The sequence below is a fragment of the Clinocottus analis genome, unplaced genomic scaffold, assembly GCF_023055335.1.
Source record: "Clinocottus analis isolate CAN_PGR_092001 unplaced genomic scaffold, fCliAna1.0.p SCAF_6, whole genome shotgun sequence".
Classification (NCBI taxonomy): Eukaryota; Metazoa; Chordata; class Actinopteri; order Perciformes; family Cottidae; genus Clinocottus; species Clinocottus analis.
This window is the reverse complement of record NW_027176218.1, coordinates 20,361,568-20,383,890: the sequence shown is the minus strand read 5'-3', so window position 1 is coordinate 20,383,890 and position 22,323 is coordinate 20,361,568. Positions and strand designations below refer to the sequence as shown.

General features: G+C 39.5%; 1 protein-coding gene across 2 annotated transcripts in view; it reads right to left on the bottom strand.

Moving 5' to 3' along the window:
• Positions 1–22,028, bottom strand: part of nlrc5 (NLR family, CARD domain containing 5) — a 32,542-nt gene extending 10,514 nt beyond the window's left edge. The window contains exons 1-31 of one of the 2 annotated variants that reach the window (XM_068602939.1): positions 17,924–22,028; positions 17,061–17,147; positions 15,081–15,266; positions 14,831–14,985; positions 14,051–14,182; positions 13,046–13,361; positions 11,448–11,913; positions 10,464–10,608; positions 9,840–9,970; positions 8,152–8,383; positions 7,816–8,057; positions 6,590–6,673; positions 6,322–6,405; positions 6,044–6,127; positions 5,821–5,910; positions 5,574–5,624; positions 5,422–5,451; positions 5,098–5,181; positions 4,723–4,806; positions 4,416–4,505; positions 4,098–4,175; positions 3,437–3,520; positions 2,713–2,796; positions 2,297–2,386; positions 2,011–2,058; positions 1,892–1,921; positions 1,690–1,773; positions 1,518–1,601; positions 515–604; positions 301–360; positions 107–190 (exon numbers count right to left, since the gene is read on the bottom strand). In XM_068602939.1, coding sequence (XP_068459040.1) covers positions 107–190; positions 301–360; positions 515–604; positions 1,518–1,601; positions 1,690–1,773; positions 1,892–1,921; positions 2,011–2,058; positions 2,297–2,386; positions 2,713–2,796; positions 3,437–3,520; positions 4,098–4,175; positions 4,416–4,505; positions 4,723–4,806; positions 5,098–5,181; positions 5,422–5,451; positions 5,574–5,624; positions 5,821–5,910; positions 6,044–6,127; positions 6,322–6,405; positions 6,590–6,673; positions 7,816–8,057; positions 8,152–8,383; positions 9,840–9,970; positions 10,464–10,608; positions 11,448–11,913; positions 13,046–13,361; positions 14,051–14,182; positions 14,831–14,985; positions 15,081–15,266; positions 17,061–17,147; positions 17,924–18,245 — 3,911 coding nt within the window. In that variant the 5' untranslated portion in view covers positions 18,246–22,028. The remainder of the gene's footprint in view (positions 1–106; positions 191–300; positions 361–514; positions 605–1,517; positions 1,602–1,689; positions 1,774–1,891; positions 1,922–2,010; positions 2,059–2,296; positions 2,387–2,712; positions 2,797–3,436; positions 3,521–4,097; positions 4,176–4,415; positions 4,506–4,722; positions 4,807–5,097; positions 5,182–5,421; positions 5,452–5,573; positions 5,625–5,820; positions 5,911–6,043; positions 6,128–6,321; positions 6,406–6,589; positions 6,674–7,815; positions 8,058–8,151; positions 8,384–9,839; positions 9,971–10,463; positions 10,609–11,447; positions 11,914–13,045; positions 13,362–14,050; positions 14,183–14,830; positions 14,986–15,080; positions 15,267–17,060; positions 17,148–17,923) is intronic. The other variant, XM_068602940.1, reaches the window with a different exon arrangement.
• Between the last annotated feature and the right edge of the window lie 295 nt (positions 22,029–22,323).

Genomic DNA, 22,323 nt, shown 5'->3' with positions numbered 1-22,323 from the left:
CATCCACACCAACAGTGTAGACTTCAGCACTAGTACCGGTATTTATGGAAAGTAAATGTCTGTTAGCAAATGTGTGAGTAAGGCTGTGTTTGTGTTCGGCACGTACTCCAGGACCGACAGTTGAGGACCCTGCAGGAGGATCTCCAGCAGTCTCTGCACGTTGTCTCCTTTCAGGCTACAATGCGTTAACCTGTGTGCACACAGTCAGACAAGTGATTAACTGAGCACTCTGAAAAGCAAACAACCACCAAGTTCGCACACCACTCAAAAATAAATATTGCAGTTGCTGATCTCACAGACCTGCAGCTGGCTTGTTCTGCTTTCACACTGTCAAACTGGATGAAGGACGCAGTCTGAGGCCTGAAGAAGAGGTTGGAGCAGTATTTAGCAAAATATTTATCAGTGAAAAAAACGTAAAGAATTCCTACAGAGACAATTTTAAACAATTACTCATTAATTTTCGTCATAACAGATCGGACTGCTACCAAACAAAACAGCTAAAAACAAATTGTACCTGAGCTCCACTGCGGTGACTCGCTCACTGACAGTCAAACATCTGAGCAGCATCAGCGCTGCAGTTGTGGATTCGAAGCTGTGGCTGACACTGAAGAACGGGATGGAGTTGATTCAAATTTAATGTGAAGGTGGTAATTGATAATAATACAATAAATAAATGCTGGCATTGTTTTACATTAACTAACTAAATAACTTAAGTAATAAGCAGGGAAGCTTTTCATGAATATATGAAGTCAGAAGAGTGCCATAAAAAAAAAAAAAAAAAATTGGAATAAAAATGAAAGTGCCGAAAATGAATATTTTATCTTTCGTTATTTGTCTTTATATTTCCACATTATTAATTTTCAAATGTATTTACCTCTATTTCCCACAATCATGTTATTGTTGTTTTACAGATTTATTCTTTTTTTATGGCACTATATGACCCAACCGTATTAGAAACATGGCAAAAAAAAAAAAAAAGAAATCTTGTGGTGAAGTTGCCAGTGAACTTGGCAAAATTAGAATAAAGCCCTTTGTTGGATAGCTTTAGCTCATGGAGATGAGTGGTCACCCTGAAACCACGAAGTAGCCGGTTCGATCCTCGGTCTCCCCATAGATTGCAAGTCAAAGTGTCCTTGAGCAAGACACTGAACCCCTAGTTGCTCCCCTGGCAGCAGCCCACTGCTCCTGCTAAGGATGGCCTAATGCACAAGATCTACTGTATGTATGTAATATGACAAGCAAAATATATTTCAAAATCCTCAGCATTGACACCCAGAAGGCAACAGCAGAGTTGTGAGTTCAAACTAGGACACACTTTTGGTTCCATCCAGACCTGAAGGTATTGTTCTATTCAAATGAAATACTGTGGCGTCTTTAATGTTTCACCCTGTTTCACACCGGTGGAGTGGCACAGTGCTTGGTTCAGCACTCGCTGCAACAGATTTCCACATTGATATTATTTTTCTATCTTGCAAATCTTCCACACTAATTAATGCGTGCATGTGTGTTTGTTTTACTTGAGTCTCTGCAGTGACTTCATCTTGGGCAGGACCTTCAGCAGATCCTCGATGGCCTTGTCCGACAATAAGCTGTGAGACAAACTGCCACGAAATAAAAATACATCAATGTCTTCTTGTTCGGTCATAATCATGAAATAATAATGTGTGGATATACAATAATAAAACTTACTCTAACTCCAAATGGGAGCGACACTGGACCAATCGTTTACAGAGTGTGGTCATAATGGATGGTGGGAGACTGCTGTTGTTTATCCTACAGCAAAAAAAGAAGAAGATTCATATTTTTTCTGTATTTCTCATTACCACACTGTATGTATTTTAAGAAAGTCAAATAGGTGTTTTTCCTCAAACTCTTTACCAGCTTACTGTACCTGAACATCTTTTTCTGCTGTTTGTCATCCCTTAAAAAAAGGTTGCTTATAATTAGTGTATTCCTGATGAAAAAGCAGACAGTGGTATACAGATGTGTGAAGCATTTCAGCTTTTCTACCTTTTGTCATGGCAGAACTTCAGGATCACCTGCTCTCCGTCTCCATCACTAAAACAACAACAGAACACAATCAGTTTAACAAACTGCACATTCTAACACAATGTTATACTAAATAACAACATTTTATCCTCAATCAACTCATTTCTATGCAGCCGCAAACAGCCACAATTGAACTGTTAAGCATTATTTGTCCAACTGGTAACTCACCATATTGGTGAAACAAGTGCTTACTCTGTTGCTGCTTTAATAAAATCAATAAATGTCTAAAATGTACAACAAAGAATACCTGATGTGGATGTGTGTTAAGTTGTTATGGGAGCACAAAGCACCAGCCAGCATGCCCACTCTTTCCTTGCCAATCCCATTGTTACTGGCACTGAAAAGCAGACACAAACACAATGAGGACATCATTTCACTCCAAATGAGCCATTCATACCAAATAATACCCTCAGGTAAAAGCAGCAGGTGCCAGCGCTGACACGTTTAGCTTGGAACCAGTTTGGTGACAAAACAACGTTCCAGCTTTTGCAAAATAACCAACCAACAGTCTCATTCATTGAAACCCTGTCCTCCTATCTCAATAAAACATAATACTCATTGTTATCAAATACATATCTTGCACCTTATATTGGATGATTGCAATAAAGATCAACAGGAAACAGCTGATCACTACTTTGTGATCACTTTTAGCGAAAGTCTTACTCTATTTCCTGGATGCTTCTTAGATGGGGAAGGAAGTCCAACAGTTTCCTCAGACCGCTGCTGCCTAATTGGTTACTGGACAGACTGAGATAAGAATGCGGGATGAAAATAATGTCAGAAACAAGAGAGGGTTTGACGCGGGGAGCTGCCAAAAATAAAAGAAACACGCAAATGGAGTCAGTGTCTGACACACCAACAGTGTGAAAACATAAACAGGAGTACCAGCATGGAAGCAAAGCAATGTACTGCTGTGGGAGGAGCAGTCATCACCTCAAGAAAATTGCGTGGCTCTTAGTCCTGTCTGTAACTGACTATACACTAACTGACTATACATAAACTGACTATACACCGACTATGGACGAGTACCTTAAACTACCTTACCTAAAATAAATCGAACTATCCCTTTCAGAACAATACAAACTGCAAAAGATCATAAAAACAACACTGTATTATGATTTATGGCTACGCCTAAATTTAGTATGACACCTATGAGCATTGCTGGAAGGGTACAGTGGCTAGATTACACATTTCACTGCCATTAATAATATCTATAAACTAGAGATGCATGACTTTTTTTGTTAATATTATCAGTGTGCAACATATTATTCCTATATCACGATTACCACTAAATCACGATTACTACTATGCTGAGTGTCATCAGTGATTTTTCTTTAGCATGCAAGGAACATTGATAAGCAAGTGGGTTATTGTTTGTGTATCTTACTCCAGAGAAGTGAGATCAGGAGCAGTTCCCAAACTCCTCCACACTCTCTCCAGATGAGTCGGCAGCAGACCACAGCAGCTGAGGCTGACAGAAGCAAGTGTCAGGATCGCCATCATCATCGTTTACAGGCGTTTTTACATGTCTGAAGGGGATCTCTAAGATGATCTATACACCACTGCAATCCCTGATCTCTATAGCTGTAATGCGAAGCTCAATAACGCTATGTTGGTTTGTTCGACAGAACTGTCTAAGGAGCAGTCCTTGAAAACTGGAACTAAGAACATTTTCCATCACGGAAAAGCTTTCAGTGATGTTCTTTGCTCTTCTTTCAATGAGTAAATATTTCCATTTCTGATATGAGAGATGCTATTGAAGGAACCTGTCTGTGTCATCTCATGAACACACCAAAGCCACGGCCGTAGCTGCCAGGAGCTCCTCGCAGTGACTGACTAACACTAACGCTTTACATGAAGCCTGACTAGATAGGTCTTTGTGGGGATATGTGATCCATTGATTCTCGTGACAAGGTCAGAACATTGCTCCCCTCTGAACAAATACTACCTTTTTTTTCTTACATTAACACAAAATGCAACAAAGGACGGAATTGAACCAGAGAATTGTGAGTATGTGGCATGCGATGTGCGAGGTATTTAACACGTACCAGAGCAGTTTAGACACTTCATTAGTTTGTTCTCTCCCTCCAGAAAACACTATGGACACCTGAACAGAACTCTGTAGTCTGAAACGTAAAAAAAATAAATAATAAGACAGTCACATTGCAGTATTTAAGAATTAAATAAAACATGTATATATGCGGCTGTCTGTTAAGGCTAACTAATACAATGTTAAATGTTGCAAAATGTTTTACACAGTTGATGCAGAAAATTGATATGATGGTCCAATCTGACTGGGGATAACCCTCATTATGCTTTTGTGAGTGCAGTATGTTTATAGATATGTGTATTTAAATTGTCTGAACCTGATACGAAGCTCCACCACAGCAGGACAATCGGCCAGCAGAGCAGTCACAATCGTCAAACCCTCCACTGTCAAGCAGCTGTCATTCGCACTGACAAAATAAGACGTGAACATTAACACAATTCTTATGGATGCTAAGAACTGTTTTTTAATATTTGTCTATCCTTAACCACAACATATTAAGTAGTTTATTACGTAGTAGTAGAAATGTCTTCATGCTGCTTTTTCAATAGCTATGTAAAATATGGAATTGTATACATGTAGTTTTTATGTCACTCTTCTGCTTTGTGATGTGAGTCTCGTCTTACATGATTTTTTGGGTAACGTTGACCTTCGGCAAAAACTTAATCAGCATCCTCAGAGTTTCAACATCCAAGCGACCTCCAGAAATACTGAGGAATAAACGCACGCAGTGCCGAATGAGTGAGTGTCAACGATAACATGCAAAATGTCAGTTGTGGTGAACCCTGCTCTGATGGCAAAACAGGAAGTGATGGCTCACAAAAAAAAAGACTTCTGCCAAATATTTAGAGTGACTGCCTGAATTGTAATCACTGTTAAGTTTGAAAGATAATATTTTTAGTTGAGTCAGGAACAAGGGTAAAACAATACGCCAATACCTGGGTGTCGTTACTGAATGTTGGTAATGAGCATGGTACATTTTAGGAGGTCTATTTACTTACTCCAGGACAGACAAGGCAGGGCAACATGCCAATGACTTTGCAAGTTTTTGCATATCCGGCTTGCTCCATTTCTGGTTCAACAAGCTAGAGAACAAATAGTAGCACAAGATTATACATATTGTCCACAAACGAGGGCTAAACATAAAACTCAAATCATTCAGTGTTAAACTGAATGATCTGACATTGATTCAGAAGTTGTTTCTGGTCAAGATCATAAAACAATAATACAACAAAGTCAAGGTTCAAGGACCATGTTTAAAGTAGGAGCAAAGTTCTTCAAGGAAAGTGTTTTTTTGACACGGGTGTTATTGTCTGATGTCTTACCAGATTGTTGGTTCAGACTTAGTTTTATGGCTGCAGAGGGAGGAAGCATACATGAGGCAGAATGTCACTCTGCAGTATTCGTTTGATGATCCACTCAATGATTAATTAAGGTTTTGTATTTTCTCATTATGTTTACCTGGCATTAAACTCACCTGATCAAATCTGAGTTTTGAGAGAAAGTGACTGTCAATTCCTTCAATCCGCTGCAAAAACAAAACACACCCATTCAGCTATATAACATGTTCCTTCACGTCATTGCCTTGGGGCTATAAAGTAAGTTTGTAAGACTCAAGGTTGCATGTGAGTGAGAAAATGTGAGTGTTAATGTGTGTGTGTGTGTGTGTGTGTGTGTGTGTGTGTGTGTGTGTGTGCGCGTGCGTGTGTGGCGTGTGGTCATACTCTGCATGAACCTCCTGGATGTTCGAGAACGAAGACATTTTCCCAATGAGATAGTCCACTGCTCCCAGAGAGCTGTTGTTTCGACCCAACCTGCAATGCGCGCACACACACACACACACACACACACACACACACACACACGCACAATGAGCTACAAACCTGCACAAATCATGAGATATTGGAGTTATTCACAAAGAGCATCTCCTTGGCAGTATGTACTTACTTCACCAAAACCAGCTTTGGCTGTTTGGTAAAAATATCAGCTATGTGTTTGATCCCATCGTCTTTCAGATTGTTGTCACTCAGGCTGTAATTTAAAAACAAAAGAATGATGTTAAAGTTTAGACCTACAGTCAAACTATTTCACTGTCACATTAAGTATAAGGTGGCACGACCCAATCTAGTCGGACACACAAGAATCTGGCTCCACATTTCATCAATAGAGCTGTCAGAATACATGTTATTTGATGCAGCAGTGGAATTATGTTGAAGCAAATATACTTGATTTCAGTGACGTCTGGACAGCTCGGTAGAGCAGAGGCCAAACTAGCCGCTCCGGTGGCCGTCAGACTGGTACCACAGAACCTGAATAGGACAAAGAATGCATCAGCAACACATTGTTATGAAGGCGGCAGAGATGATTTATACTCCCGATTAGTATTTCAAAGGCAATTACAGTCACGTGTGAGTATAGTCCGGAGGTAAAGAACCTTTAAACTACACCAGTCTTGATGAGCTTAGTATAAATTAAAGAGAAATTCAATCTTACTCTAGTTTCCTCAGGCTTGTGAGTTTTGGCAAAATGGAGGACAACTTCTCAGCGAACTTGTCGTCGTACTTGCGTCTGCGAAACCTGAAGACACACAAACCGCGAGGTGTAACATTCTTAAAACAAACCTGAGAGGCAACAACTCCCATATAAGTGAAATCTGTGAAATAAAAGGTTGTTTTAGAAGTGCGCACGCTTGAATGATCGACTATTTATTGTAAAGAGAAGAGTAATGTCAAAAACACTACAGAAAGAAATTACACAGGAACGCCAAATATCTATATTGGAAGATGTACACATGTTTAAAGAGTTCATACTATTTATAATGACAGCAGCAACACCTGTATATATTACATAACATGGAAATATAAGCTCTCACCTTCACGGTGTAGATGCATCCCAGAATAAATAATATACAATATTACGGGGCAACCCATGGAATTTGACAAGATATGGGGCAAACAATAGAGCTGTAGCTATCTCTGGAACAAAAACACATTTCTGTATATGTACTAGAAACTATCAGGGAATGTTGGTTGTTTATTTTATTTATGGTTTAAGTTGACAGGTTGCTGAATATATATGTGTGCTGTGGTAAAGGGATGGGGCCCAGGAATGGGGAAATGTTTTAATAATTAATTTATCGACACACACACACACACAAACTCAATGGAAATACTAGTTAAACAAAAAAAAGAAAAAAAGAATGCATCATTTATTGGTTGGTCTGATGAAATATCCCTTAAAAGATGTCAGTGGTTGTTTTCTTGCTCTTGAGTCCAGGCTACGCAGCAGGACATGGGAAGTGTCAGTGAGAGTCACAGTATGTGGGACAGGTGGCTAATCAGCTGAGGAATGCTGAAGGCAAAGTGGCGCCTCTTTCTGGAGCCAAACGCACATGCTCTCGAAATGCCTTGAAGCACAGATTTTCAGACTCTTGACGGCTCAACACCCTACACTTTGCTTTTCCATTTACATATGTTAGAAGGTCAGTTCCCTGCGGCTCAAGTGCACCGTGCCTTTGGTCATAAAAATAGTCCTTAGCCGCACATACCCAAATGCTGGGTGTCAGCATTTTGACTGATCACACTTTACAAAACTATGTAGGTGATAATTAAATGTAGCTTTTAAAGCTATTTCAAATCACAGATTTTCAGATAGTGTGTGTTTGTGTGTGTGCTAATGCCATGTACGTCTTGCTTGTGTGAGTATTTGTGTGGACTTACCCGAGGTATTGAATGTACTGACACCTTGGCAGGACATCTAAACACTCCGACTCCATTGTGCATGCTCCAAAGTCCAATCCAATGCCATTATCACCGACCGAGTTAACTACGAACGCCAGAGCATCAATATCATTAGGTAGAAGCCGGATGTTGCGCAGCTCCAAGGTGGGTCTCGCACCCAGAACCTGCTGAGCTATTTGGTGGTTCTGGCTCTCCTGAACACAGTGGCAAAGCTCCAATATCTGGGAAGATAGGAAGGAAGGATTAGTAAGGAAGGATCAGTAAGAAAAGAGCAGGGGTAAAAGTTAAATTATACATCCTTTTGTACGAACTCACCTTTGGTCCAGTCAGGGTGTTGCTGTGACAAAGGTTTTTTAGCAGTTTCAGAACAAGGTTTTGTCGTTTTTGGACCCAACTTTGGCCTCCTGTTCCACCAGGGGCCCTGGCTAATTGAACTAAGGCTGGAGTGCAGTATGGAGAGGCCAGGCCACATACAAACAGGTGCAGGGAGTCAGTAAAGACTGTCCTCTGGTCTGACTTGGTTGTCCAGCGAGTTCTCAGACTGAATCTGAGAGAGCAATGGGAAAAAAGAAAGCCCAAAGTAAGCAATTTGTTTGCTTTAAGATCAAGGTACACAAGAACAATAACTGCTATGGAGGACAGTTCCTGGCCTCTCCAGCCCGGTGAGAGGAATAACTCACATGATGTACAGTTGGCATTAAAGATTTTTTTTTAATTTTTTTTGTGATTTTTAGTTTACAGAAGAAGTCTATGGTTACTTTCAAAGCTGTAGTTTGATTTATTTGTTCCAGCCATGTGATGAAAAAATATACATTGTTGCGTTTTGCTTCTGATCCTGTCTTCTTTTTTCCCCAAACAAACCACGAAAGGTGCAAACATGCAAACATACAAACTGACAGGAAACTTGGATCTATGAAACATTTTTGTTGATTGTCATCCTGCATCTTTAGCACATCATCAGGACCAGCGTGGGGAAATCATATTCTAATGTGGATGTTGTGTTCTCTGGTGTCATAAAGAGCTTGTGAAGAAGTAACCGATTATGAGTAACATAACATGTGTGTCCACAGGGCTATAAAGAGGGTTTTAGTAATGCCTATTGATTACAAACTACACACTTTTGCAGTCAATTTTTTTTTTTCATGATATGGGTTGTGTGCTTAAAAGTGCTGATTAAATAAAGTGTAGACTTCAAGTTGGGCAGTCCTGTTGATGTGTTTTTTAATTAAAAATAATACGCAGAAATAAACAGACTGTTAATATAATGACTATTAATATAATGTATAATGTGTCCATTGACAGTAATAGCTGTTATTAGTGTTTGCCCTCGTGTGAAGTCGGCTGCCAATGTCCACCACCTCTGCTGGCCCCTTGAGTCTCCGAGACTGTGATTGGACGATGCATCGGTGAATTCCTTGCCTCCTTTTATGGTGGAGGGTCATATGGTGCTCAATTTACACTGTTCATCTATTTCCTTGGCTGGGTTATTCCTGTTATGTTCCTGTCAGAGTGTTACATTATATGCTTACATTCTATATTACTCTGCGGATAATCATAGTGTATCACTGCCACACTATTGATTTGATTAAGGTGAGTATGTATAAAGGATCTATTTAAAGGTTTTAGGTTTATATATATATATATATATATATATATATATATATATATATATATATATATATATATATATATATATATATATATATATAAACCTAAACCTTAATTTATCAAGCTTAGGTTACATGGTTTTAGTTTGGTGACAGTGCACACATTGCAACAACAAGTTGGCATTTTTCCAGACCTCATGGAGGGTGGACAGGTGTGAGTTTCATTCAAATGAAGCTCAACACTTGGTGTTGGCTTTCGTAAATTTTAGGAAATGGGATCATACAGTACATGCTACACTGAAGTTATACATCCATTTTTACTGAATTGCTCGTTTAAAAATGTGGTAACAAGACAAAGCACAATCTCATTTGGTTTCACTGAACTTAGTTCCCCACCTCTTCTTGAGCTGTGTGTCACTCACATCGGCACTCGTCATGATTCTGAGTGCAGCCAAAAACTCCTGTAAAGTCAGATGAGTGAAGCAGTAGGAGTTGACAAGCATCCCATCCTCATGTCTGAGCTCCACCTTATGAGAAGATATGCACAAACATAGCACCGTTATTACCTGTTGCATAGAAATTTACTTGCACTATGTCCACAGAGGCTCTAACTATGGCTATTCGTGCTAGAGAATGGCTCAAATATTTCAACCGTGGGGTCTTTAGCCAGGAGAGGGTTGTTACATTACAATTACAAATATGGCTTGTTTTCCCACTATATATTTAATCATTATTATATTAAAATGAATGGCTTTATTTTGCCCTGTCATAGTTTCATCTTAGTATATAATCAACACTAGACATTAAAGCTGTACCAAAGAGTTTCAAACTCCAACGGTTCATTTATGTTGTTGGCGTTGGAAATATTGTGATTAAAAACTTGCAGATACATTGCGTGCAGCCCCCCACAGCCCTTGCCCCCAAGCTGGCAGTGCCCCAGGCTGATGATGGGACGATCTGAATATGAATATCCCCAGCTATGTAGAGAACATTCACACATAATGCACAGCCAAGACTGACCTGTAAAAAGAGCCCCGTCCTGATTGAAAACTCCAACGCCTCCTGAGAAATGTCTTCTTCCATGAAGAGGATCTTGCTGTCCTCGAAGCCAGTCCAGGCCAGCTGACTGAGTTCGCACAACTCAGATCGATGCTGAGTCAGAATACTACACAGAGATAGAAAACAAACGATAACATGAAAACAAAAAACAAATATTCAGTGCATTAGTAAAGCGAAAACTGGGGAAAATGAATGACGGTTACAATATTGTAACCCTAGTTCTATTAGCACAGGACACGATGGGTAGTACTCTCCTCCAGTCACAGGCATGCCTTTGCCCACTGAAATTTTCCAGCTTGACAGTCAGTGCTTCACCATTACACTTCCCAACAACTGCAGACTGCCGGCAGTATGGCCGTCCAACAGTGCAGCCTGCACGTATCAAGCATAACCCAAAGATACTCCACTTGTTTGTGTGGCATGGGAGTTGCTTGCCTTCCAGTTGATTGGGAACCTCAAATTGGAAAGTTGTAAGATAAACCAGTCTGTCTGAAACATAGAAAGAAGCCCATTCTCTGGACCTAGACATGAAGGTGAGATGGCAACACATCTGTTGGAGGTACAGGAAGCCAAAGCACTGCTAACTTCACCTTCGCCAGACCTTCCTTAAACAGAGGACTAACCCATTGGAGACAAACATAGAAAAGTCAGAGCCGGTAATAAGATCCCTAAATGCGACCCTCTTGGTCGGCTTGGAAAGATGCAGAGGACATCACAGCACTGCGTCATGACTGGGGGAGAGTATCACCCATAGAGTCTAGTAAAGGACGGTGTCTGTATGAGTTAGAACTAAGTCTCTCATTAAAATATCAACGACATTGCACCAAATGGTTTCGTAAGAAGCTCTGAATTAACAATCATAAATTAGTTGCAATGATGTGTTTTGTCTGGGGTGTCAGTGGTGTAACATTGTGGTAATATGTTGCTTATCTACTCAGCCTTCACCCCTGCGGAAGTCTCATGGTATTCAGCTCGTCATTGCTTCCTCTTGGATCAGGGTCACGGTTCAGAAACGTATCAAGAACACTGAGGTAGACTTGGGTGAGGGTGGAGGGTATCTGGGCGTGTGTGAGCGGTAGCTGGGCTCTAGAGTTTGTTCCATCTGTCATCATGTCTTCACTCCCTCCGCCTTGCTTTTTCCTCCCTCCCCTACTGCCCTCTTCTCCTCTTCTTGCTCCTGGACACTGCTGTACTCCTTTTTCTTCTTTTCCACCCGCTGTTCTCCTTGTCTCTCTTCCTCTTTCTTCAGCTATCCACATCTTTCCTTGATCTGTATGCTCCAGCAGTAAATGCTCCAGATAGATGCAGCAGATGTTGCAGAGGGCAGGGAGGGAGGACATACCGAGCAGGTGTCGATTGGAAAGAAGGACTTCTGCTGCCTGCACCCCAAGAGCCCGGTTGGCTGAGTGACCTTTGCAGTTGAGACACAAATTAGTTTAAGCCCATAGAAATGAAAGGTAGAGACATACATGTTTTGAGGTCTGATTTTGCCGAATCAGACCTCACAGAAAGTTTGCATGCGGGACCTGTGGCTTCCTCCTACAGTCCACAGAAAATGCAGGTTAGGTTAATAGGCCGTAGGTGTGAATGTAAGTGTGAGTGGTTGCCTGTCTCTTTAGTCCCTTTCACATATTCTCACTGCAACCCTGAAAGGACGTAAGTATTAACCAGAGAAGCTGTATGTGTGAATGCAAATGTCCGACTCATCCGGACGGGACATTATTTGGACTTTACCTGACTATATCCTGAGTTTGTGTAATGTCCAACTGAAGCTATGTGTGAATAAAGCTTCCTTCGTGCAGAGAATTCATAGCGAGCAAGTGGGCATGTTGATAACGTTTCCATATCTCTGGCTGGAAACCAGAATAGTACAATGTTCGGAAAACCCAAGTAAAAATACAAAAGAATATTGTATCAGATTGACCCAATTGTACCCAATTACCACATCCCACTGCAGATATCAACAATGTAACAATGAAAGAGCTACTTTGCTTATATACAGCCTCTGCTGTTTCTCTGGCCCTGTGACGGTAAATCCCAGATGGATGGAGCTAGCCTGGTAACATATTTTCATTGTGATGCTTTAATCCATGACTGAAGAGTCCAAATCGGTCAGCATTGCAACAGCTAGTGATACTAGTTCAAGATATGTCGGAGGTCACGTCCAACCAACTCTTTCTGCTTTTTTAAAAATGTTTGACAACCAATTTCTATATCATTATACTGACATGTAAACATGTAATGAATGCCTTTTGTCCATATTCAAATTATAGTCAATGCCAATTTTTTGGGTTTTAAGTTAAGGATCAGTCTGAGTGCAAAGGTAATTTAGCAAGACTCTTACACTGCCAAACAGGAGCTTGCATATCACAGTTTGGGAATAGATAATGGTTGGATTGATGGATGGATGCACTAACCTGCGCTCTAAGAAACTGCATAGTATATATACATTGGTTTATCTTTATAAATTAAGCATATATATTTAGATATATGTAGATTTATCTCTGTGCGGAAAAAAGAAAATGTCGCCAGCATGCTTTTACCTTTTTCGCCAAAAAAGCTGTCCACATACTCCTTGATTTCATGGCATTCCCAACCCAGCAGCTGCCCAACTTTATCTGCTTTGCCTTCCAAATCGAGGACATCGCGAACACGACAAGTGACCAGCACAGTACATCCTGGGAGAAGCTGACGATTTAACAGCCCTGATATGAGGTCTGCAACAGGCAAAGGCTTTTCTGGGTCCAGTAGCTCTCTGTGCACTTCTTGTTTGGCAAGTTTGCTGTGAAACTCGTCATAGCCATCCAGCACCCAACAGCTTTGCTCTGGATTGGAAAGGAGGTAATCCACAATGGCTTCCTGCTCAGAACACAGAAATATATAAGGAACGTACAAACAACAGTGGAAAAGTATTTGTTCACCATGTTGGACTAAAAAGACATTTGAGGATATTGTTTGTTTGTTAAAATGTGTGTGGTATATTTGCCTTTTTAATACATATTCCTAGGAACCTATCACATGGTTCAAAATATAGTCTTTAACTGGTGCACATGTTGAGTATTCATAATCAACCCCTCAATCTCTCTAAAGTCTCTCTACACAAGTCCTCTGAATGTACCATTATTACCGAAGGCACAATTAAACATTTTTTGTCTGTTTATAAAACTACACAGTTTATAAAATGCTTAATTTCCTTTACCAAGGAAGTTGTGTTTAATTCTATTTGTATTTTTGTTTGCCAGCAGGATTACGAAAAAAACTACAGGCCTAATTTTCCCTAAACTAGGTGGACGGGTATAGCTTTGGCCAAGGAACAACCAAGTGAATTTTGAAGCAGATCAGAATCATGGAGCAGATACATGTTCTTGACACTACTCAGGTTTATGAATACAGCTCCTTATGTCCTGCCAATGAACTTAATATCAATCTGAACATCGATTTCACTGCTGTGGCTATTATACTAAACATAATATGCTGTTACTTTCAAATGTAACATCAGAAAAGTCCTGATAAATGAATGCACTGTTCTAGCAGTGCTACCTGCATACCTTTTCATGGTCACCCTCTTTTAAGGGGACATAGTGTCTGAATAGCAGCTCAGACAGGGAGAGAGAGTGAGTCAGCACGTTGAGCTGACGAAACTCCAGCAGGACAAACAGGTAAGATGAAGGAATCGGGCCCTTAACGATACAACAGCGAAGGGGATGGAAACAGAAACAGTGAGAGAATAAACTAAAGACAAAATGAGAGAATAAACCAAGCAGAGAAATAGTTAACATACCAAAGTGTAAAAATTCAGTTAACTTAACTCCACAGGGAACTGTTAAATGTGTTTTTACTGTGATCAAAATATATGGAAAGCATTTAAACACGGTTTTGATGCCCATGACATCACTTGAGGCAATTTATCAGACTTCACACAAAACCTTCTAGACTCTAGAGCCACAAAATGGTTTTCAAACTCTGGACCGACACTAATGTGGAAAATTGCCGGGGTTCCACTTGCAGTGGAATTGGTTGTTGCTTGTCCACGGTTAAGTTGCACAGAATGCTATGTGTCACCTGACTTAAGAGTTTGATTGCAAAAATATAAAATGTGCAGATCCCAATAGATTAGAGGGATCAAATTCTTCTGTTATATAACTCAAAGACCTCTCTTTTTCTTCTTCATAATAATAATGTGATCATAATGATCGTAATAATAACGTGTTTAAACCCTAACTCCAATTCAATTCAACAGACTGGGACCTATTATCCCCAATAATGATGAAAACGTGTTTTTAAAAAAAAAAAAATATTGAATACTGATGAAAATTATGTAAACATACTAGTTCATGTGCCCACTGTTGTCCTAAGCAAGACATCAGCAGAGATTTCCCTGATCCAGCTGGGCCAAGAAGGACTGTCACCTTCCCTGTACATTCCTGGAGGAAGGTCTCCAATGTCACTCTGGAATCCATAGACCCATAGTCCCCATCAGACTCTGAGTTTAGTGAAAAGAAATGTGTGGACTTAAATAAGATTAAAAGTGATTTTCAAAGGCATTTTGTCTGGACAAAAAGAGGAAGTATTTCTGACCTGGTGTTTTGCCCCCTTTGTCCGCTGATCCAGGAGTTTGATCAGGTCTGTCTCTGACTCGGTTCGCCGTTCTTAGGCTGACCCACACATTCTCCAGCTGCACCCCCCTCACCAGGCGCTCACTGAGCCGCTCCCACCTCCTTTGCAGTAAATGCATGACTGCAGCAATGTACTGGATCCAGTAATCTGTGGGTGCAATAGATCACAAACACATTATTTGTAGAGGGCAGAGTAAAAAATCCACAGAACTGTTTGCCCGAGTGTGTTCTGGTAAGGATGAATCCTATTGATCTCGTAAAGGGACATAACTAATAATTCTGCACAACATTTGCACAACGTCCATATCAGCTGTTCAAAGCACCCAAAGTTTAGATTTCACGGTTGTTCTTTTCATAAAGGGCCTTCAATTCACATTTGTCTCCAAGTAGCAGACTTGTCTCTCTTATGCTGTAATCATAACCGTTATCATTCAGATTCTCTTAAATATGAGACATGATGCAAATTATGGGGCGGCTACGAACAATTTGAGGGTTTAGGACTTCATCTGTAAACCCCTCAAATAAATAAATAATAAAACAACTATTTTAACACGCTCAACAATAAAGATTTTAAAAAGTCACAATACAAAAAAAACAACATTATTTGGTTTCAAAAAGTCTTTGTGTGTCTGGTAAATAAAAAAGACTTCACAACACCAAACAAAAACCCCCCATATCAGCTGCTCGGCATTTGTAATTCATGCTCGGAGTGTTTGTTTGTGGTGGAGCACATCTGAACATGAGAACTGGCTAAGCCTGGTAATATGACACTCAGGGAAAGCAGCATCGTAAAGATGTCTAGTTTACGGGCCGCAATTAACCCGACATTAACACGGAATGCAAATATCTTGTTCCTTTTGCATTTGGCATTTACTAGATTTGTTATGGTTACATCTTGATGTTTATAACAAACAACACTTAGGAAAGAAATGTCTGTAAAAGAGAAAGCACTTCATGCCTAAGCTTTACTGCTGTGTGACAGACTTAGATTTACCGATTTCAATGCAGACTATATCAAAGATAACTTTTGAAGAAAGGAATTCCCCACTCAGACAGTATTCCTTTCAGGCCAGAAAATGTGAACAGTGAATCGTGAATTGGTTTATACTGAATTTTCTTTTTTAAGAACCAACGTGGCTCAGTTTAAAATGATGTTTCAAAACAAAACTCCTCATCTCTTCTCTGATTTTAACATTAGATGATATGCTACCACTACACTTCATAGTGATTAAGTATAATGTGTCACTGGATATAAATGAATGCCTGCAGTGAATATATATATATATTATTTTTAAATTCAAGTCATAACATCTGTTATTAAAGGAATGTATGAAAATGTAAAAAAGAAAGCAGTCCTATCTGACCAGTTTTTTGTTTCCCCACCAAAGCAGACATTTAGCGCAACACTATAAGCTCTTTATCCACGATACTGTAACTTACTTACCAATTTGGCATTCTCACTTCCAAATGACCTTGCCACGTAACTATGCACAAACGTTAATAAGTTGTAAGAGAGGCATTTACAAACGAACGAAACACGCAAAAGAACAGAAGCTCTATTTAAATAAGGAAACCATGCAAAAAAAACTATCATAATTATATCAGCCTTTAAAATCCACTATTGTCACCCTCTAGTTTATTCCATGTAACTCAGGACATTTGTAATTTAGTGTCTCTTTCTCTGGCCCTAAGAAAGAGACACGGTACACTTTATATTAAAATGTAAAACAAACAAAAAACTCTAAAGAAAGTTTTATAAATATCAAATATTTAAATATTACAAAAAGAAACAAATGCCCCTATGTGATTTTGGATGTCATTTATAGAGGTTTTGCCACTCTGTATCCCCTTCTCTTAGTAAATTAATGGATCAGTGATTGGCCACAGCTGCAATGTAACAGCATTGTAAGCAATGTAAGCATTGTGTGTGCTGATGTTCTACCAATCCGTGGGCGCTTGATGAGCTGCTCTGAAGGCAACGATGACGACTTTCCATCAGGTGGACTGGCACTGGAATGTTCACAAACACCTACGGTGCAGAAGAAAAAAAAACATACAAACCAGACAAGAAAATACCGGGATTACTATAAAAGATCCAAAATAACTAATGCAATCAGGTGTGCTGTAAGAATGTTGCATGTGTTGCACACTATTCCTCGGCTGTTACTTTTAGTTTCTAAATCATCTGCAAATTAACAACAACAACAACAAAAATAGTTGCTTTTTACTTTCAATTTCCCTCTTTGATGTGTTATTATCTGCTGTTGGGTGCTTTACTATAGACATAAAGATAATGAAACAACAGTAGAAGAAACAGCTATAACTTAAAAAAAATAGACTGGATCACTTGCCTCACATATGAATTAAAGTTGTGTAATGTTCCTGGGCAGACACTTTTTTACACTGTGCTCTATATGCAAATACACAGCAGCAGCACAAAGTCAACAATGAGTGTTTTGCGGAAAAGAAGCATTGAATTTATGCCGTTAAATGTTGCCTTTTATACTGATTGAACTACTATCTTCTTTGTTATGAAATAAAGATTGTTAATGCAGCACTGGTGAAATATTGAGGGCACATCACGTGGTTGATCTGCAGGCCACACCCTGCAATGGAAGGTGCTTTTCACTAAACACTTTCATTTCAGTCTACAGAGAGAAATGCAGCCACAATTCATGCGTTTAGCGACTTGACCCCTATATTTGACATCATTCCTGCCGTGTGTCTAATCGTTCCCTTTATTGACCACTTATAGGCCACTTGACTACTGAAATAAGTATATTCAGAGAATCATTTTCTACTCACTAGTTTCATATCCAGCCACTGACATGAGCCTGGACTCCAGGTGCATGGGGATGTTCTCGCACAATAGACACATGCTCTGAAGGAAGTTGCTGCAATCTGCAGAGTTGGCCCCCCTGAAGTACTCCAACATGGCTTTGATGTGCTCTGTCGAGGGGCTACTGGAGGCCGGATTGCTGTTCCAACCAGCATCACAGGGCATCAAATGGCACAATTCTATGATGACTGCGGGTGACTGACCGCTAAGGATGTGGAGCAGTTCTGAGAACTCCTGAGCCAAGACAGAGTTCACATTTTCGGCATCGGGATCAACCCCCTCAGCCATGGTCAGCCTCCATCAGCTGATAAACAAACAGGCAAACGTGAATACAAGCACATGTGTTATTATTCCCACATGGGCTCACACATCAGGGGCAGCTTTGACTGAGGACAAATATGCAACAAAAATATGTACAAAGGTAAACTACTGGGGAGCTGCCTACATTCCCAATCGTTTCAATTAGTCAGGAAACGTTTCAAACACGTGGTTGCGTTTACATGAATCTCACTAACCTTCTAATAATGTCTATTGGCATGGGGGTTACGTTTTATATCATGTTCAATGAAAATGAAGTCGTATGCATGTCTGACATAATTGGCACGTTTACGCAGCACTTTTTAGTGCTGTTTTTTTTAATGCATAGCTCATGCACACGGGTTCATCACTGGTCATTTTTACACTTAATTACGTTTGTTGTGCACGGCCATAACGCTTTTGATGTCTTGAGTGTAAATGAATTGAGGCGGGGAATCCGCAAGACGGGAACTTGCCGTCGAGGTCATTCACATAACTTGTGGTGCTTTTGATCTGCAGCAGCACAGACGCGAGGCTGCACCAAACGGAGCAGTTCCTATTGGTTTGAAAGTTAGATAATGCTGGAATAAATATTAAAAAAGACACTCACCAACAAATGCTGTCGTAGACTGCGATCTCCCTGCAGTCAGATGATCGCTTCTTATAAAACGAAACCAAAGAATTGCGTATAACATTTTTGGTTTCGCTTTTGCTTCGCAGTCTCGACTAGTCGGGAGATTTCTGCCAGAAAGCCTCTCGTGTTTAGACGACAAACATATTGGGTTAGGACCAGAAAATGATCACGATTTGGTTTCAGTCTAATCATTTTCTGGCTGAAAGCCCCGAGGGGAAACCTTTCTCATTTGTTTCTATTTTATTATACAATGTGTGTATTCTTTCTTCTTCTGTTTTCTATCTTATTATGTATCTTTCCAGTTGAATTATTTTTCAACTCACTATATTGTTTTCTGTTATTATTAAGGTAGTTTATCTGTATTGTTGTCTATAACAATAGAGGATGCATTTTATTACATGAAAATGCATCTTCGGTGAGCTGTGAGGGTGCCTTTTGTTTGTGAGCGAGGAGGAAGAGAGGGGAGGGGGTGGGGCATTTTTCTCTGTTTCACAGCAGATAGATATCCATTTTGATTACATGAATCAAGCGTGATTATATGAATCAAGTGATGTCGTGTGAGTTACATCATACATCCGAAAGGATTGATTCAGTACAGCGAGGTGCAAAAAGTAAATGCTTGCAATAGAGTGGGCATAGAGTGTCAGGCACATGTTCAAGTACCTCCTGGCAGTTAACTCAGCATCCACTGTAAGAGGAGGAGACACTTTAGCTATATTGCCCAACATTTTTGCAGCTGTGCAGTTTAAATCTAATCCACCTGTATTAACACGTACTTGTGGGTACGATGTGATTTGGTACACAACGGGAAAAAAAAGGATCACCACAATTCAAGTTGAATGCTCACAAAAGGGCTCTCAGGTTAACAGAAGCAAGAAGATGCCCCATCTATCTGCTCATCTCTTCTTAACCCTTGATGAGCAGCTGCAGTCCCTTATGTTCTCACTTTTGAGACACAAAAAGGTTACACCATTAGAAGTCAAAGCTTTTTTACGCTTTTGCCCTTTCACTTCGGTAACTGTTGAGCAGGCTCACCTTTTAAAGAAGATTGAGCAACTGTTTTGTCCTTGTGCCTCCCTAGTCCCGCCCCCACCACAGCGTCAAACCTCTGACCTTGCAGCCTCTCTCTGCCTCCTCAGTAGCCTGACACCTATCTTATTACATGGAGTTGGCGTAATGATAGATGCAAGACACCAAGTGTAAGCTTACAAGAAAAAAATGTGTTTTAATTTAACGCGTAAATAACAAATTTAAAAAAAGAAGAATTCACGGCTTTTCCTCTCAACACAGGCAGCCTGATGTGTAAAATGAGCAAATGATGCCAATCTATTTATTTCCTTTCCCCTGGGATCACGAGGAGCCACCACAGATGTGAAATAATTAATCAATTAATCAATAGTTTAATCACTTAATGAACGAACACATTTTGTAAATTGAGGTTGGGCTTTTAAACATGTTTAAAATAGTTTGTTTAAAAGCAGTAATTGGTTCAGTCCAGTAGTAGTACATAAGTCTGTCACATAGACACCATGCTTGTTGAGCATAAATTGATCTGAAAAGTTTGACCTCTTTCTTCTCAAAGTAGCCTAAATAGCATGAGCATCGCATATGACCAAGTGAGGCAAACCCCAGAGAGGGTGTGCTTTGCCTACTTCTTTCAATTCAACACAGCAACTTTTAAAACTTCTCAAATTACATGATCGAGTACGACAGAGGGGCCCCTAACCGATGTGGCTCATACATACCATGTGTTTCGCATTGCACCTAAAGTTATCTGAGGCAACTGGCACACCCGCACTGAGTCAACTAATCTGTAAATTAAACGTAATATCCGCTAAGAGTACATCACAAGGCTTGGAGTTTGCATTTCAAGAGTCTGTGACATTCCTGTGAAATCATGGAAAGTTTGGTTAGAAGACAACAATAAATGTACAATTTCAAATATTGTTTTTTAGATATTTACACTCAATGTTGTTTTTTTTTACAATGTTTTGTTTATTCATTTATTAAAGAAAAACAACATTCTAAGTCCTATCTGGGTACTTTACATGTGCACAATAAAATCCATAAATAGCATGACAACAATATTATTCTGTTTTGAATAGTTGCTTCTCAGTCAAAAAAGGATGCCATTATCACCTCATCAAAACAAGTACCTGACAACGTTGCCCCTAACCTGTATGTTTACTAAATTGTCCTCTAATCCCTCTGTACTCATCTCAGCACATGCAGATGTATTTGAAGGCAAGAAATTACAAAACAAGTGCAAGTACAAAATATTTTAAGACCTGGTGTCAACTGTCATCTATCACTCATGTATTTGCTTTCCAACTGTCAGCGATCAAATTTCAAATTCCTCATATTAATTTTAAATCTCACAACATAATCTCAACTCTCAATTAATATTTGGCAAAGATAAAATATCTTTAAAGGGGTTCACACCTTAAGATGTGAGTGATAACACCACAGCTTTCTGTTGAATGTAAACACATTAATTAGATTGATTTTGTCTAATTAATTAATTAATTAATTCATCTGATAGATCTATACATACAAGTGTGTAAGTGTCTTAAAAGAAGAACTCCAAAGTTGCTTACTCTCCCAAATGTAGTGCACTAAAATATTTCGAATGCTTTAAGACTCAGCTGTCATCCTCACCATATTTGGCACATTAGCCTGCTTGAACCTTTGCTTTGCAAGCAAACCAGACTGAATATAAGGGGTGCGAGGACCGCCCCAGACAGCGTGGTGGAAGACCAGTGGAGTTCCTGCTTGTGGTGAGGTGGTCTACTGTTATGCATGGCCATTTAGATGTATACCTCTTTTTTAGAAATTAGTTGACACAATACAGTGTCATTTAAATTCATTCACTCTGGGCTTTCCTCTAGCGTAAGATAAAATGTATATTTTTTTTAAGTAACACAAGTAATAAAGTATGTGTAGGCGTAAGTTATATTTTAGCAATTAACTTTGGTTGTTTGTCACTGACAAATCCTTGTTTTCAATAGGTTTGTTTACAACATTCATTTCTCAAAGGGAAAGAGAACGGTATGTACAACCTTTACTATTGATTACATTTATATGCATGTTTAGCTGTGTATTTAATCTTTGTTGTGCATTCAATTTTGACTGCACTTAATAACAATTACTATTGATGAGTCAAATCTTGTCAATTTTATGTAGCGCAAAAGTTTCTCAAGGGGCTTCACAATCTGTACAGCATACGACATGGAATAAAGTCAATAGATCCTCATTTCAGACACCTTTAAATGTAAAAATGAATGAAATCTCCAGAAGAGCAATTGAGGGGGGATCTATCTCCTATGCCAAAACAACATAACATAGTAATTGAATATAATTGCAGTATAGACAAACAGCATGTTGGTCTATAAGGCTTTTACTAACTTAAGGCCTCTTGTTAATATGCAAAATAGT